The following is a 14,726-nucleotide window of genomic DNA, read 5'->3' as shown; positions in this document are numbered from 1 at the left end:
TATATATATATATATATAAATTTATATGTAGACATCTAAATATATATACATACTACGTGTAGATATGTATAAATATAGAAAAAAAGAGAATAAACGGAATTGAGGAATATCAAAAAGAGGAAAACGATATGAGGAAGAGAATAGCAGTAAAAGAAAACGATAAATACGTATGTATACCGAAAAAAAAAAAAAAAGAAAAAGTAGGATTTTCTATAACTAAACAATTACCGTCAATTAAAATTATGAAAAACCGATGAAATCTTCGGTTTTACTTATAAAGGATTTTCGTCATATTGGTTCAACAAAATGGCCTACAATATGAAAAGTTTTTCGAAAAATCTTAGCAAAAGTTTCAACTATGTCTAACACGAAATACAATATTAGCAGGAATTTATCAAAGATCAAAATTTTTTTTCAACCTATTAAAAAGGTGTTTGAAACTCAATTATTTCTAAAAAAAAAAAAAAATAAAAAAAGGAAAATAAATTCATTATAACTTATAATCATTCTCATAACTGACAAATAAGAATGATATATCTAAGAAAATTCAATACACTATTCAATTCCAGTATTGATATTTATAGTTTATGCAATTTTTAAAACAAAGTTTCGGTGCCAACAGAGTCCATTAGGTTTCTACTTTGCGAAAGAGATGTTAGAAAAGCTGTTACTAAGATATTCTGGGTGCTGCGATGCGTTAGGGATGGAAATGAGCGCCTATTAAGACATAAAATTGGTTTAAAAAGAGAGAGAGCATTGAAAAAATAGATCATATTAAGAGATTCATTTTTATAGCATTCTATTAGATGATGGCTATGAGGAACTGCAGCTAAAAACACAATATAAAAATTTTCCGAAACATTGACATGGATATAACATCATCACAACATCAATGAATTGTGACTTAAAGTTTGTAACACCTAAACCACCTAACGCCATATGCCAAGAGGTTTATATTTTTACCTACAACAAGAGATAAAAAGAATGCCATTCATTTTGTAAGAGAAAGCAAGAAGCAATACAAGAAGTTTTTACAAGCGCCTTGAATGAAACGTTAGATTCATTTGGAACAAAAGACCGTTCTGTCAGCGAATAAGCGTATAAGAAAGAATTAAAAGTGTTTTGCACTTTTATAATATTTGTTTACAAAATAATAGATTGCAGCCTGTCTCCGCATTCCCATTAATTTTGAGAAATTGCTTCTTCCTATTCCTGAAATTCTGGAAGGAAGGGTCGCGTATTTTATTTCTCTAACCAAATACCGATATATGACTTTAATACTAACACAACTTCTGATTATTTCCTATCTAGGTTATATATATATATATATGTATATATAATTATCTACAGTAAGTTACGCCTAATTGTTCCCGATCACAGTAGTTCCATCGAGCCAATGTTATTACTCTGCGATACAAGTGCTTTTAAAATGTTAAGAACTTAATATAATGGAACGGCAAGACAACAATAACAAATATTATTACATTATGTATGTTATGTATGGAATCCTTTATTAATAGAATCATACGGTAATAATAAAGGAGACATTCATTTATAATTCAAATTGCGTATATAGCATTTCATGAAAATTACTTACTTCATTAACAGCACAAATGTGTGTATATAGCGTTATTTAATTGTAGATAAAAGTTTTATTCTTCGTCATCAACGTTAAAGGACAATTTACCCGTATTACTGGACTTTTTACTTTTCTTAACTGTGCTCTTTGCTTGGCTACTTTGTTGTTTGCTACAAACTGAAGATGCTTCACTTTTTGTTTTACAATTTTCTTTAGGTTTGCCGCGACGAAATGTAATAGGCTGACTGAGATCCGCTGGTGCTTCTGCTAACTCTGTAAGATTTAATTACATTAATATACGTATTTATATACAGTTTGACTTAAATAAAATTTTTTGCATAGAAAGTAAGAAATAAACTAAAATACGTGTCGTTTTGTAATTTTTGGCGTTGTTTTTTTTTTTTAATTGTTTTGAAATTTTTGAAAATTTATTAAAATTTTGCTTTTGTTGCGACTTTAAATCAATTTCCTATCGTACGGATGATGAAAAGTGCTCTAATTAATTGTTTTTATACTGTTATGGAGCCTAATTTGTATGTATATGCAATGAAGATTATTTTGGAAGTTTATTGAATATCATCCCACAAGTGTCACCTTTTGACCCCGTTATAACCTCTTTCCGTCCAATAGTAAATATTTAACTTAATACCCTTCTGCTGACAAACACTTAAATTACAACACAGTACCGCACCGAACGTCTTACCATGGCACCGGTGCAAAACACGCATTTATTGGATGAAACCACTTGTCATTCTCTTTTATTGCGATAGTTTAGCCTTTATTTACTATGTTCTTTAAATTCGTCATACGTTTGTTTTCAACTTGCTTCAACTTATATTTTCTTTTCCTGTTATTTCGTCGCTTGTGTCTGTACATTCGTAAAATGTCTGTCTACATGTCTGTCCAAGCAAGCAAACCAACCATTCTGCTTGCCCGTCTTCCGCACATTGCGCGGGCTGTTTAGCATCGTTGTGCTGCTGACAGCAGCTGTTGGCCCATACGCTTTGTTTCAATTTTATCGCCTCGTTTCTTTTAACGGAGCCCCAGCACTTTGTCTGTGTAAGTGTGCAAAAGCGTATGCGTTTAATTGAGGGTGCTCCGCTGGCAATTCAATGACCATGGCAGGAGTTTGATGTAGCCTCAAACTTTAAATGTGAAAACTTCCAATATGGAATAACAACATCACTTCCACTTAATCTATTTTGGGCCCTCTGAACGAAGCATGAGGGCCAGATATGTAGGTGTTTTTATGGACACATAATGCCAATGCCAAGCATAATTTTTGAGGTTAGGATTACATTTTTTCATTATAATTTTCAACTTTATTTCAGATTAAGATTTTCATTAAAAACAATTTGTCTATGCTCATTTTAAATAGCACATCGACTAACTAATACAAGCGATTGATATTTTTAAATTGAAAATAAAATTTATATTCTCTTCTAATGCTATGCTTTTTGATAACAGAAAACTCCTCATATCTAACTTACGATTTATTTTTATTTTAATCACAGTTATTTTGTCGATTATTTTCACCTTTATTTTAAAAATTATTTTTCTTTTTTGCTTTTTTTTTTTTTGCAATGCTTGCTCTTCTTCTTAAATGATTTTGTTCAGATGAATTTTATATGCTGTTCGCAAAAAAATTTTAAAAAAACATAGAGAGGAGCGTGGAAACGACACAAAGCAAAAAAATAACTAACGACAGACGCTCGACTCTGACTCAACTAAACCCAAATGACAGCTAACTGACAGCAACGCAGAAGTAGTACACAAAAACGGGAAAACAAGCCATGTATGGACGGACGGGCAGTCAATAACAACAACAACAACAACAACAATTATAATAACTATAACAACAATAGCAACAACAACAAAAAATTACAGCTATGAAAATAATAGTATGAAGGCGCAGGTAAGCAGGGTAAGATAGATGATTATGTACGTATGTGCATATCAAACATAAGGAAAAATACTAAAGGATTTTTCCACGTAAGAAATTTTCAGATTTATGCACTTGCCTTTAGCCAAACGTTCCTCTTCAATAGCCACTTCTTCTGCAGTTAAATCGCCGCTCTGCAATACGACAATTTGGGGTTTCTCGTCTTCGCGCTCTGGTCTATATTCTTTTGAATGGGATTCTGATGACAAATCGTCCAATTTTTGACGCTGTTATTATATATATATTTAACGATGTTTACATATTAATAAAAGATATTTTTTGCTAAAACTCTTTGATGTTGCACTTTATCTTGTGTTTCTTTCACCTTTGTTTCTATAGTGGGTCCTTCTTTATAACCGATTTGCTGCTTCAATTTAGCCAAAAAACTAGGATCTTGGGGCTTAAGGTATGTTACATTACGTTTAGACATAGTTTCTTATAAAATTAAGATCACCGAAATCCCATTAATTTACCGCACGATAATTAAATTATATAAAATTCCTAATACCAGTAAATGAAAAATTAAGATAAGTCAAGTAAGTTAAAAGATGCTTGTGTTTTCATACTGTTTACCTTTTCGCAGCTGGTAGGGTTGCCAATTTATCATAATCAATTTATGATTGATTATCATAAATTTTTTTTCTCTTAAGTTAGCATTTTTTTATTTTTATTATTATTATTATTATAACACCAAAAGAATAAATTCGAGGACTAAAAGTAGGATGAGCACTATTTATCATCTCTCTCTTCTCTTTTTTTCTTTACAATTGTTTAATATATAATAAGCTTCAATAAAGTTGAAAATTTAATTGTTTTTAAATTTTCAAGGTATTTTCAACATGTCCATAGGGTTAGATGCTTGGTTAATTAATCTGTGAATATTAGAAAGGTTTTGGGCTTCAGAAAGTATATGTTTAATCGTTGGACGTTGTCCGCAATCGCATATTGGGGAAGTAGAATTCTTACCGATATATTAATGTGTTGCAGTAAGGTATTCAAGTCGGATGAGTGCAAATGTTTGGATCTTGCTTTTCCTGACGTTGATTCAATATAGAGGTGGAATGAGGAAGGATTCTTCATAAATCCTTTATAAAAAATCCTAATTATCAAACTGAATATGAAGACAATTAATTACAGTGTTAGTTGCTACACTAAATTATTTCGTTTTAGTTTCATGTGGTTTTAAATAAAATACCCGATATAATTGGTACAGGAATATAAGTCGGGAACTTTTGTATTTTCGTTTAACTTTATAAAGCTACACAAATAAGCATTTATTTTATATATTTATAACACATAAAAATTTAAAAAATAGGGTTAGCCATTCATAAACGCAGGTATAAAAATTCGTGACGATTGCTCACCTTTGACGAATACATTTAAAATATATTGTCGTCTTCGTCTTAGAAATTGTACTCTTTTCTTCTTTTTTTTTAGTTGTATTTGCCTACACTGTAAATATTTGATGGCCAACTCGTTTTAGGCAATCCATTTTTGATTGGTTTGTGTCCAAAATCCCACTATTTTTATATATGGATTTTGACATTGTAAATTTGGTGCAGTGGATTGTTGTTGTTGCAGTACTGCTACCGCATGTTGATGTTGTCAGCGTTGATATATATTTTAATTAAAATAAGTGATGCCAAGTTACAGTGCTTGATAGAAGGAAAATTACGTTTTTTGTTAATAATTGTTGTTGGATATAAGGATTGCCTGGGTTTGTTATTTGACATAAAGACTGGCTGTATTGCTTGTTGCGTATTAAGATTGCCGAGCTTGTTTTAGAGAGGATTTGAATACATTTATGACAAATTTGTTTCATTTTTAACGCATAACGTAGAAAAATTTGAAATATTTTAAAAAATGCTTACAAATAAACCCATTGGGTGGAATGTATTATTGACATATATATATATATATATATACAAATATACATATGAATAATGTATTCATATACTTTTGTTTAGGCAGAGAATCTTAAACTTTGAAAGCTTTTGGGGCTGCAGCATATGTTTGTTTTATCCTGTAGTAAACGATGGTTATTTGATTGGTAAGCAAACACAACCGGGCATATATTCTCGAGTGATTGCGTTGTAAATTAATACAAAATATTAATTATAATAATAAAGTAGAGTAAAAACAAAAAAAAAAAAAATAAATATATATATATATATACATATGCATATATATATATATATATATATATATATTATCTACATATATGTAGATATATATATAATTCAGGGCTACTTGTTTAAATAAATAAGAAATTTTCGAAAACGTTTCGTAAAAATCATTAAATTATACATTGTCTTGAAAACATTACAAGAGTAATATGCAGCTTGCTTTCCCGATTCGTTTAATTAAAATTACGTGCAATGAAGGAAAATTAGCATAAAATTTTATTTAGCTAAAAAAGCAAATTTCTGAAAAAATTCAATAAAAAAATTATCCTATTTAGGTAGCAGGGGGAAGGAAAAGTGTCTGTGCATTTTGAAATAATATAAAGTTGTGCGCATGGTTTCGTGTAGAGCTTTATGTAAAAAAAAAGAAAGAAACACAAATAACTACGTACAGAAAAGTTCTGAAAGCCTTGAAAATACATGCACAGGGAAATTCAATTTTAGCTTGAACGGATTGTTGGCTGGCTTACCCACTCGCGTTGAGTGTTGTTTACACTGACCCGGATTTTATAATCACTAACGGTTTTCTTTTAAATTAACGTTCGTAGCGACACCTAACTGCGACTATTTTTGTAATTTAAGATTACGTGCACAAAGGTTATAGTGTAGACATACGTGTATACCGGCTGGTGTAACTTCATAAATTCAAATATCGAAATTTGCACGCATAACAGTGAGATTATTGTTTCTGCTGATATGTATCCCTCTCTGCCAAAATATGTAAGGTCTTCCGCTCAACAACAACAAATGCCAACGCCCAGTCAACATCAGCATAAATTCGGTGGTAATGGTGCCAATGCCAGCCATACGTTTAGTTCGACCATGCAAACGGTTCCGTATGCATTGCCTATTAGTAGTGGTGCCTTCGCTTCGCAATATTCCAATTTGCCGAAATCTTATGGTGCCAGCGGGGTAACCGTGCAAAGATCCCATTCTGCCGCCAACACAGATATGTGCCGTACTTATTGGGGTCATAATCATGCATCCACGATGCTTTATCGCTCTGATCGTCATCACAGCAAACGCAAATCGGCGGTAGAATTATTGGCCGAAAGTAAGCAATATTTTGTAAAGTCGGATATGGTTATTGATCGCTCAAATTACGGTGGAAACACGTTGCTTATGGCTAGCGGTAAAAGAGGACGCAATGTTAATAGTAATATTACATTGGACGAAGGCAAATATAATCCTGGTTATGTAGACACGAATTATGTGAGTAGTGCAGAAGTGGACCGTCGTTGCAGCTCATCGGTCCCTTCGGTACATCATAGGCGATCTTCTCACGTTCATCATCATCACAGGCATAATCATGCAAATACTGGATGTCGTGGCACAAATGCTGCGGCATCACCTGCTGGCAGCACTATGTATCGCGGAAAATTTCGTATAATGGTGGGCTCAGATCCAAATCCCGGACGCGATTGTCTAACAAGATTCAAATCAGATTCATATACCGAAACTATCGGTTTGAACGAGGTGGGTGTAAAATGTTATTTATGTTATTTGTTTAAAATTTTGTTGCTAAATAATGCTTTCTTGTTGCAGACAAAATCGGTTTCATTTGAAGAGGATGTCGCCATCAGACTACCCCCACCCCCTCTGTATTTTTCACAACCGACCACCTACGCCAACATTTATGACAGTGGTGATGAGCCTTTGGTTTTAACCGAAAACTATCGACCTATTAGTCCACCGGCCGAATATGCTGAAGAGCCTGCTACCAATCCTAACACTATGAGAGTTCGGTAAGATTACTATGCGATTTTTAACGGGTTACATCACTGTACAAGTGCTCCTTGACATTTTTTTTTGGCTGAAAAAAAAAGGCAACAAAATAACATTTTGTACGCAAGTTATTAAGCATATACTTAAGGTTAAAAAAAGAAAAAAAAAATCGCTAGTTTTGAATCTAACGAAAAGACTTTTCCAATCTTCACTCCCGTATATGGAGAAGTACGTAAGGGATTTTAAAAGTTGATTGATTTTGATGTGATGGATGGTTTTGAGTGGAGTCCTTCAATTTTCGACCCAAAAAACCCAATCATATGTTAATAAACCATGTTAAAATATAATTTTTGTCGAATGGGAAGACATCCCACGCCATTCACCCGACTATTTTAAACATATTATGAGAGAAATCGAATGAAAAGAACGAAAACTTATTGAAGTTATCCCATTTGTCGCTTTGAAATATCGTGTTTCGAGGAGAAAGCGTTTTTCTGTTATCATGTAATTATGTGTTCTTCCATATTCCCTTTCCTCGAGGGTTTTACGCTAAAGTCTCCCGTTTCTGCTAGCTGTGCCAATGGCAGAATGGCCCATCTTATACGCTTCACGTAAAACAGCGAAAAAGAAAGCATTTATAATTCCACATAGATGGGAAATCAACAGGTACAAAAGACTTTATTTTGCAATCTATTGGCAGTGACTTGTTTCGCGTGGACAGTCTTCTCGAAGCACTTTGGAAAAATTGCAAAATTCCGACGTAAGCAAATTCTTTGTAAGGGCGACTAAAAATCAATGTACTTTCGTGGGAATCTACAGTGGTGTAACAACTTTAAATGATTTGTTCTTTTTCTTTTATTTTTTGCGTATTTACGTTTTTAGGTACAATTATCAACGATCTTATTCCCATTCCCATGAAATGGCCAATGGAAAAACCAAGCACACTGCCACTTCTTACAATATTAACAGTCACAAATCCCTGCCCGATTTGCATACGCAAATCAATCGTCATTCGCCGCATAGTGAAATATTGAGTTGTTGTAGTCGTGGTAATCGTTCAATTAAATCAACAGGAGAATCTTCTCTTAATCGTGACTCGGGTGGTTCGTCGGGTCATTATACCCATCGTAGCGAGCCTTGCTATCGTCAGTATCGAGAATTAGAGCGGGATTTTACTAACGGTTCAAAAAAATACTGCAGTGCAACAACACGAGTCGAATACCGGCGCGATAGCGGTTCTTCCACACAGCACAGCAACACATCCTATTGCGATTATGCTTGCAAAAATTTGATGATTGATAATTATGATTCGAATGATTATTTACTTAATTTTACTACTCCCGAAGTGCCAGAAGCCTTTCAGGATGATTATATACCGCCCGCTAATAGTCGTCTACAAACTTATTCAACAAATGAAACTCGCTATAGTTATAGTTCCTCCATACAACCGATGATGGGTAGCAGCCAAGGCTATATGAAACATAAATCAATGTCCGATGAGCCTATAGTGCAATCACCTGGTTCTGCACCATCCATAGAGGATATAAGCCCTCCGCCAATACAATTTAAACGTCAGAAATGCATACGTTTCAAAAATCATAATCGTATATCGTTGCCGCAACCGGCGGCGGTCGCAAATGTCAACGAACACACCCAGAACTCGTATCGACGTTCGGATCCAACTCGGTATTTCTTTCCGAAATGTTTTTCAGCCGAGGAATATCCCATTAACGCTACCAAAATTACTACCATCCATCAACCTTATGCCCACAAAGATATCAAAGATCAATTGGCCTCTAAAACTCCTCTCAGACATTCTCAAGAATTTGAAAGCAATAAGGAGACATCATCGGTTTTAATGGACTTGGAGCAATTTTTCGATCGTTTAGGTTTGCAAGACGATAAGTTTCACGAAATTTATACCATCAATAAACGAAGACACAGTGCCGACACAGCGGAATCGGATAACAGCACTGTATTCTTTTCGGATGTTAGTACAGTGGACTCAATGCGTTTACCGGACAGTACCGAAACTCAACCGCAAACAACCCAAGCGTATAGACCATCGGAACCCCCATCAATTGTTGAACGCAATGCACGCATAATTAAATGGCTATGCAACATACGTAAAGCGCAAGGTGATATGGTGTAGAAATATGAGAGGCTTAGCAGCAGCTATAGAATAAAAAGAATTGTAAGTCTAAGGGATTCACTCGTGTAATAATGTAAAGAAGAATGTGAAAACGTGACAATATCACTCATAGTCGATTTATCTGTGGACATTTTAATAAAGATTCATATAAGGGGAGCGGTCGTCGTGTATATAGAACAGGTTATGTATGAGACGAGAAACCCTAGAATATGAGAAAATGCAAAAATAGTGAACACAGTTGTAAAAATAATGGTAGACTCTATAAATAAAGATGAATGAAGTAGACAATAGACGTGGATATATTCCGCATATTCATACATATATACGAGTGCATATATATATATATATATATATATATATATATATATAGAGAGTTCCTTGACAGGGGTATATAAATTTTAATTTATTTGTAAGTTTGTATCACATTATTATATATGTTAGTTTCTGTCGTGTCATCAAGGGACAGAGGAAAGATTAATAACGTTGTTTATATGTCGTGGCAGCTATACATAGTGGCGCTAGTGCCACGACTGACACAATTGTCCCCCTAAAAGAATAATCGAGTAAAACATGCAAAGTGACTTGTATTCTTCATAATCAAGCAATCAGGCCAATAAGACGCAGCGCGGTCCCTTTCCTTCACTTATGTCATTTTAAACTACACACTTAGGTTCAAACACAAGATTACAGTGTAATACACATACGTTTATAGATAATAAGTAAAATTTCTTTAGAAGCACTGAACACATCATAGCTCAAGAAATTCGTAAACAAATTTCATCGAAATTCTTTCAGCTAATATATCGGAACTGCGTTATACGTTCTTACACCGAAAATGCAATCTATGTTAGAATAAAATATGTACAAATTTCTGCGCTTTTCTTGAATACTTAAACAGACCGCGTATATTTCAATAAATAAATAAACAAAGAGCAAAACAAAACAGAATATAACGTTATAGTCGAGCAAAGCCGACCATTGAATACGCTGCATCGCTTGGTAAGCTTCCATCAACACGGTTCAGAGTTTAATCAAAAAGAAGAAAAAATTCACAATTTTATGAAAATTATTTTTTGAAAAAGTCTCATACAGAAGATGGTCCAAAATCTCAACGGGTCAGATTCGAATTTATTATAGATAGTTTTTTTTTTTTTTTTTTTCGAAATTTTACTTGCTTGCCCAAGTTTATAGTTCAAATTATTAATCTGTAGGATAATCGCAAGATCCTCGCAAGATTCTTAAGTACAAAATAAATGCTTGTTGCAATGTAAATCTCCTGACCGTCTTTTGAAATGGACGGTGTTCAAAATGTGACGACATCTCTGCCAAGTTCGTTTAATCGAAGCAGATACTATTAATGTGACAAGACCCCATTTTATTCGGACATGATTGTAAGGATGATCTGATGTAATCCATTTTCAAATAGGGTTTGCCCTCCGGTCAAAAATCTCGAAAAACTTCATAGATCTGTGGATACCAGGCAGGCATAACAACTGACTGACAGACTGGTGGGGATGTGGGGTGTGAAATCGTACCGGGCATATTGTCTTACCACAAGTGGTGTAGGGTATTAAAAGTAGAATAAGTTAAATTTAACAAAACATTTGAAATTAATCGAAGGCAAGCGACGACCATTTGAGCAGAATTAAATGAAATAAGTGATTTTTGTGGCTGCGAGTCTATTAAGAAAAGTTAATTCTCCTGTATGCGCACAAGCTTGAACTCTTTCTCTATCACTTTTATTTGAACACACAAGAAAAATGTGTTTTTCTGCAATGCAAGTTGAAAAATTGCATTTTCTAAGCAGCATAAATAAAAGGAATTTTTTTTTTTTTAATATATATGTGCGCTTACGATGTGCACAGAGCATGTGCCCCGGCATTGTACAGCTCGCACGAGGGTGTTTTCAATATGATGGAAGGGTTGTATGGCATAAAGCGGTGATCTTTTCACTTGCTAAGATCGCTAATAATCGCTTCCTAGGCAAGCGAATGAGTGCAGTAACAGTGATGTTATGATCGTTTACAGTTACCAGTAAGTGATTGGCATAATTACTCTCAGTTGGGAATATGATAATTTCGGAAAATATTGAGCTTCCAAAATATCCAAATTGGCAAGTTCATATCCCTGGTGCCCTTGATATTTGGACGCGACATTTTCCCGATTATCTAACATTTTCATATATGAATATTATGCTTGCACTTTGATTTACACAATCTCTGACGTAATTTGACGCGTAATAATGTTTGGTAAGGGCGAAAAATACGGTTCGTTATTTGAGCCTAGGCTATCACGCGATTACTTCTTCAATTCACATTCTGCTGACAATTTTCGATTTTATTTTGTTACAAATTTAAGAAATCAAGATGCAGGACGGACGGAACTTGGGAACATTTCTGAATTGCAAATGTACGCATTGCACATGCATTACACGGTAAATTCTAAAGCTTATTGTGATATTATGTTACGTGCAAAGATTGAGTAAACGGCTCACCAAAAATTGATCTAAGCATACACATATAAATATATCTCTTCTTACATAATATATATATATATATATATATATATACACAATATACGATATTGTGTCGATATCATTTAATATTAAAAAAAATGTAAAGTTAAACTCATTTGCGGTAATTAAATATTCAGGAAATGTCACGGATAAATGCAAAGTAGAATAATTATCCGAATATGATCAAAATTATTTCAATAAAAATTAAGAAAGAAAAGCAAAAGTTTCTAATTACGAAAAACAACAAAAAGCATCTGCAATTTATTTCATTGATTAAGTAATTATGGATAATTAAAAAAAAACTATGAAAATATGTGGAAAAGCCTTCAATCAATTAAAGGTCTTACATGTTTATATAACGCGTAATACAATTTGCATAACTATTGCATGGAATGCACTTACCACACAACCATGCGAACTCTTTAAGAACACACATATCCACGCTTTATGGAATACGGCGAGCTCCTCTACTATCGCAATAACTGCAGCTAGAGTATATCAGCTTTTTAAAGCGATCTTAAATATGCATATTTTTGATGCTAAAAAGGTCTTAAAAGTCACAAAGTTTTTATTAGATCAACTGTCAACTGAAGATTATACATAGGCTTGGACGATGTTGTTGATCCCCTCTTATCATGGTTGAAATGAACCCATGCAACTCATTCAAATTGAATGCTATTCTTATATGGCTACAGATCAAATTGGAAATCAGATCTGACTCGATTAAATCGTCTGAAAAACTGCAGAATAAATCAAAATGCAAAAAAAAAAAAAAAAGAAACTGAAACTGAAAAAATTGCTAGTAATTAACGATTTAAAGTAGCTTTGTTGGATGTGAGTTAACATGTGGCTCCAATACTTCTCAACGTAAAACGCCTCTAAGTGTGCGCTATATAATCGATAACAAGTAGGCCGTAGGCGTCAGCCCTTCGCATCAAGGTATCGCATTGTTTTTGAACGACAACGCATCTGTGTAGAGATGTAGTATTTTTTAGTCCGGGTTTCGTTGAAACGATCAAGTAAGAGGAGGCGTTTTATATATATATTAATATTCATCAGGAATTTTCCAGGAATGTGGTTGCACTGGAGTTTGTAACGGTTTCATAATACTGCCCTGTAAGTTTTCAAAAATCATAAAAATTTGAACAGTCTCCGAACTTAGTATATCGGCTACATTACGTGACAATAAGTTACGGATCTGTTATCTTGCTCTAAATAGCAAAATGAAGGTGTAATAAACGCCCGCGTTCGGCTAATTGGCACTGATGAAAATGACCATGTCCGTCTGTCCATTTGTTCGCCTATGTATGCCCTGTGGTAAAAATTGTTGTAATCGCAAAACGTAAGATGCCGCCTTTGAAATTTTGCAAGCATATTAGAAGTGTTTGCACGCTGGTTGGTATTGAGCATGGGCAGAGTCAGCGAGTCTATAGTAAGACATAAACTGAGAATATCTATGTTTTCACAAACAAAAAAATTGATTTTCTTTTCGCTCGTCAGCCATAGGCTATTGCAAATACCACGCCAAATGTATCCACAAATATTCTATGGATAATTTCAACAATGCCTTGGGTATGAAAATCGAAAAAGTCGATCGCAGAGATCTAGGCATTCATTAATTTATTTTTTATATATTTTGTAAATAAATTTACAAAATATGGAGTTAAAGGCTGCCACATAAGTTAGATCGAATGCTTTGTCTCGGTTGAACCTCGACCATTGAGTTGTTAGTCGCGATCCTTTCCCTACTCTGCTAGTCATCTGGACAGTTTTATGTTATGTAACAAAGTACTCAAATTTAATTTTTTTCATATAAGATAAGGATGGGGCGACACGAGTCTTACTCATGCTTGTTAAAGACTTGTTGATGACTTGGAACATAATTTCGCAGAGACCAGGGCGAAGAATATATCCGATCCGCTGGGAAGTGAATTAATAAAGATAAACTCAGTTGTTGTAACTGAATGAAATTTGAAGCAATTCTCATATTATGTGCACAATAATACTTAAAAATTATTGAAAAATTTTAATTTTATAACACAATTACATGGATGTTCGTTTTGTTCATTTTAACGTCGCTAGAGTAAAGCTATCAGTTACTAATTATGATTTTATTTGGGTCTCAGGGAAAATCCAATGAAACACGTTTAAACATTCTGACACACACACACACACACACACACACACACACACACACACACAAATAGATTTTGTGAACATGATATCAGCTCGAGGATAACGGCGCTATATATTATGATTAAGGCTTATTGAGAAGAACGTAAATGCCTTTACAAGTCATGAAATGGGAAAACTATAAATATATATATATATATATATATATATATATATGTATGTATAAGTACAGGGTTGTGAAAAAAAAGGTAACCTTTTGAACAAAAAGGCATATTTATGAGTTATATAACGCAACATAACATATTATGAATTATGGATAATTTTTAGTTGTATGCTAAACATAATAGAAATTCTTACGAGTTAAAAGGATAAACTTTGTCTTTTTGCTTCCTTTCTTTTGTAATACACTGTTGCCCATTGGTGGGGGGGATGGGGATTGTGGCCTTGATTGCTGCAAGTTGTTTTTTTCTCAACACTGTATGGACATACGTATCTAT

General features: G+C 33.7%; 3 protein-coding genes across 3 annotated transcripts in view; 1 reads left to right on the top strand and 2 right to left on the bottom strand.

Moving 5' to 3' along the window:
• The window catches only part of LOC119631413, a 6,592-nt gene extending 4,906 nt beyond the window's left edge, over window positions 1–1,686 (bottom strand). The window contains exon 1 of the mRNA XM_038023589.1: window positions 1,598–1,686. The gene's annotated coding sequence lies outside the window, so the exon portion shown is untranslated. The remainder of the gene's footprint in view (window positions 1–1,597) is intronic.
• Window positions 1,627–4,075, bottom strand: LOC119631414 (uncharacterized protein KIAA1143 homolog). Its single transcript, XM_038023590.1, has 3 exons — window positions 3,847–4,075; window positions 3,601–3,748; window positions 1,627–1,852 (listed from the first exon to the last, which is right to left on the bottom strand). Exons 1-3 carry the CDS (start codon window positions 3,949–3,951, stop codon window positions 1,653–1,655), a joined length of 453 nt encoding a protein of 150 aa, XP_037879518.1. The 5' UTR covers window positions 3,952–4,075; the 3' UTR covers window positions 1,627–1,652.
• A 1,829-nt stretch (window positions 4,076–5,904) lies between these two features.
• Window positions 5,905–9,916, top strand: LOC119631591. The gene is made up of 3 exons (XM_038023947.1): window positions 5,905–7,180; window positions 7,250–7,449; window positions 8,312–9,916. Exons 1-3 carry the CDS (start codon window positions 6,401–6,403, stop codon window positions 9,579–9,581), a joined length of 2,250 nt encoding a protein of 749 aa, XP_037879875.1. The 5' UTR covers window positions 5,905–6,400; the 3' UTR covers window positions 9,582–9,916.
• The last annotated feature ends 4,810 nt before the right edge of the window (window positions 9,917–14,726 follow it).

Source organism: Glossina fuscipes, unplaced genomic scaffold, assembly GCF_014805625.2.
Source record: "Glossina fuscipes isolate IAEA_lab_2018 unplaced genomic scaffold, Yale_Gfus_2 1, whole genome shotgun sequence".
NCBI lineage: Eukaryota > Metazoa > Arthropoda > Insecta > Diptera > Glossinidae > Glossina > Glossina fuscipes.
Note: the sequence above shows the minus strand (reverse complement) of the source record. Positions and strands in the feature narration are given on the sequence as shown.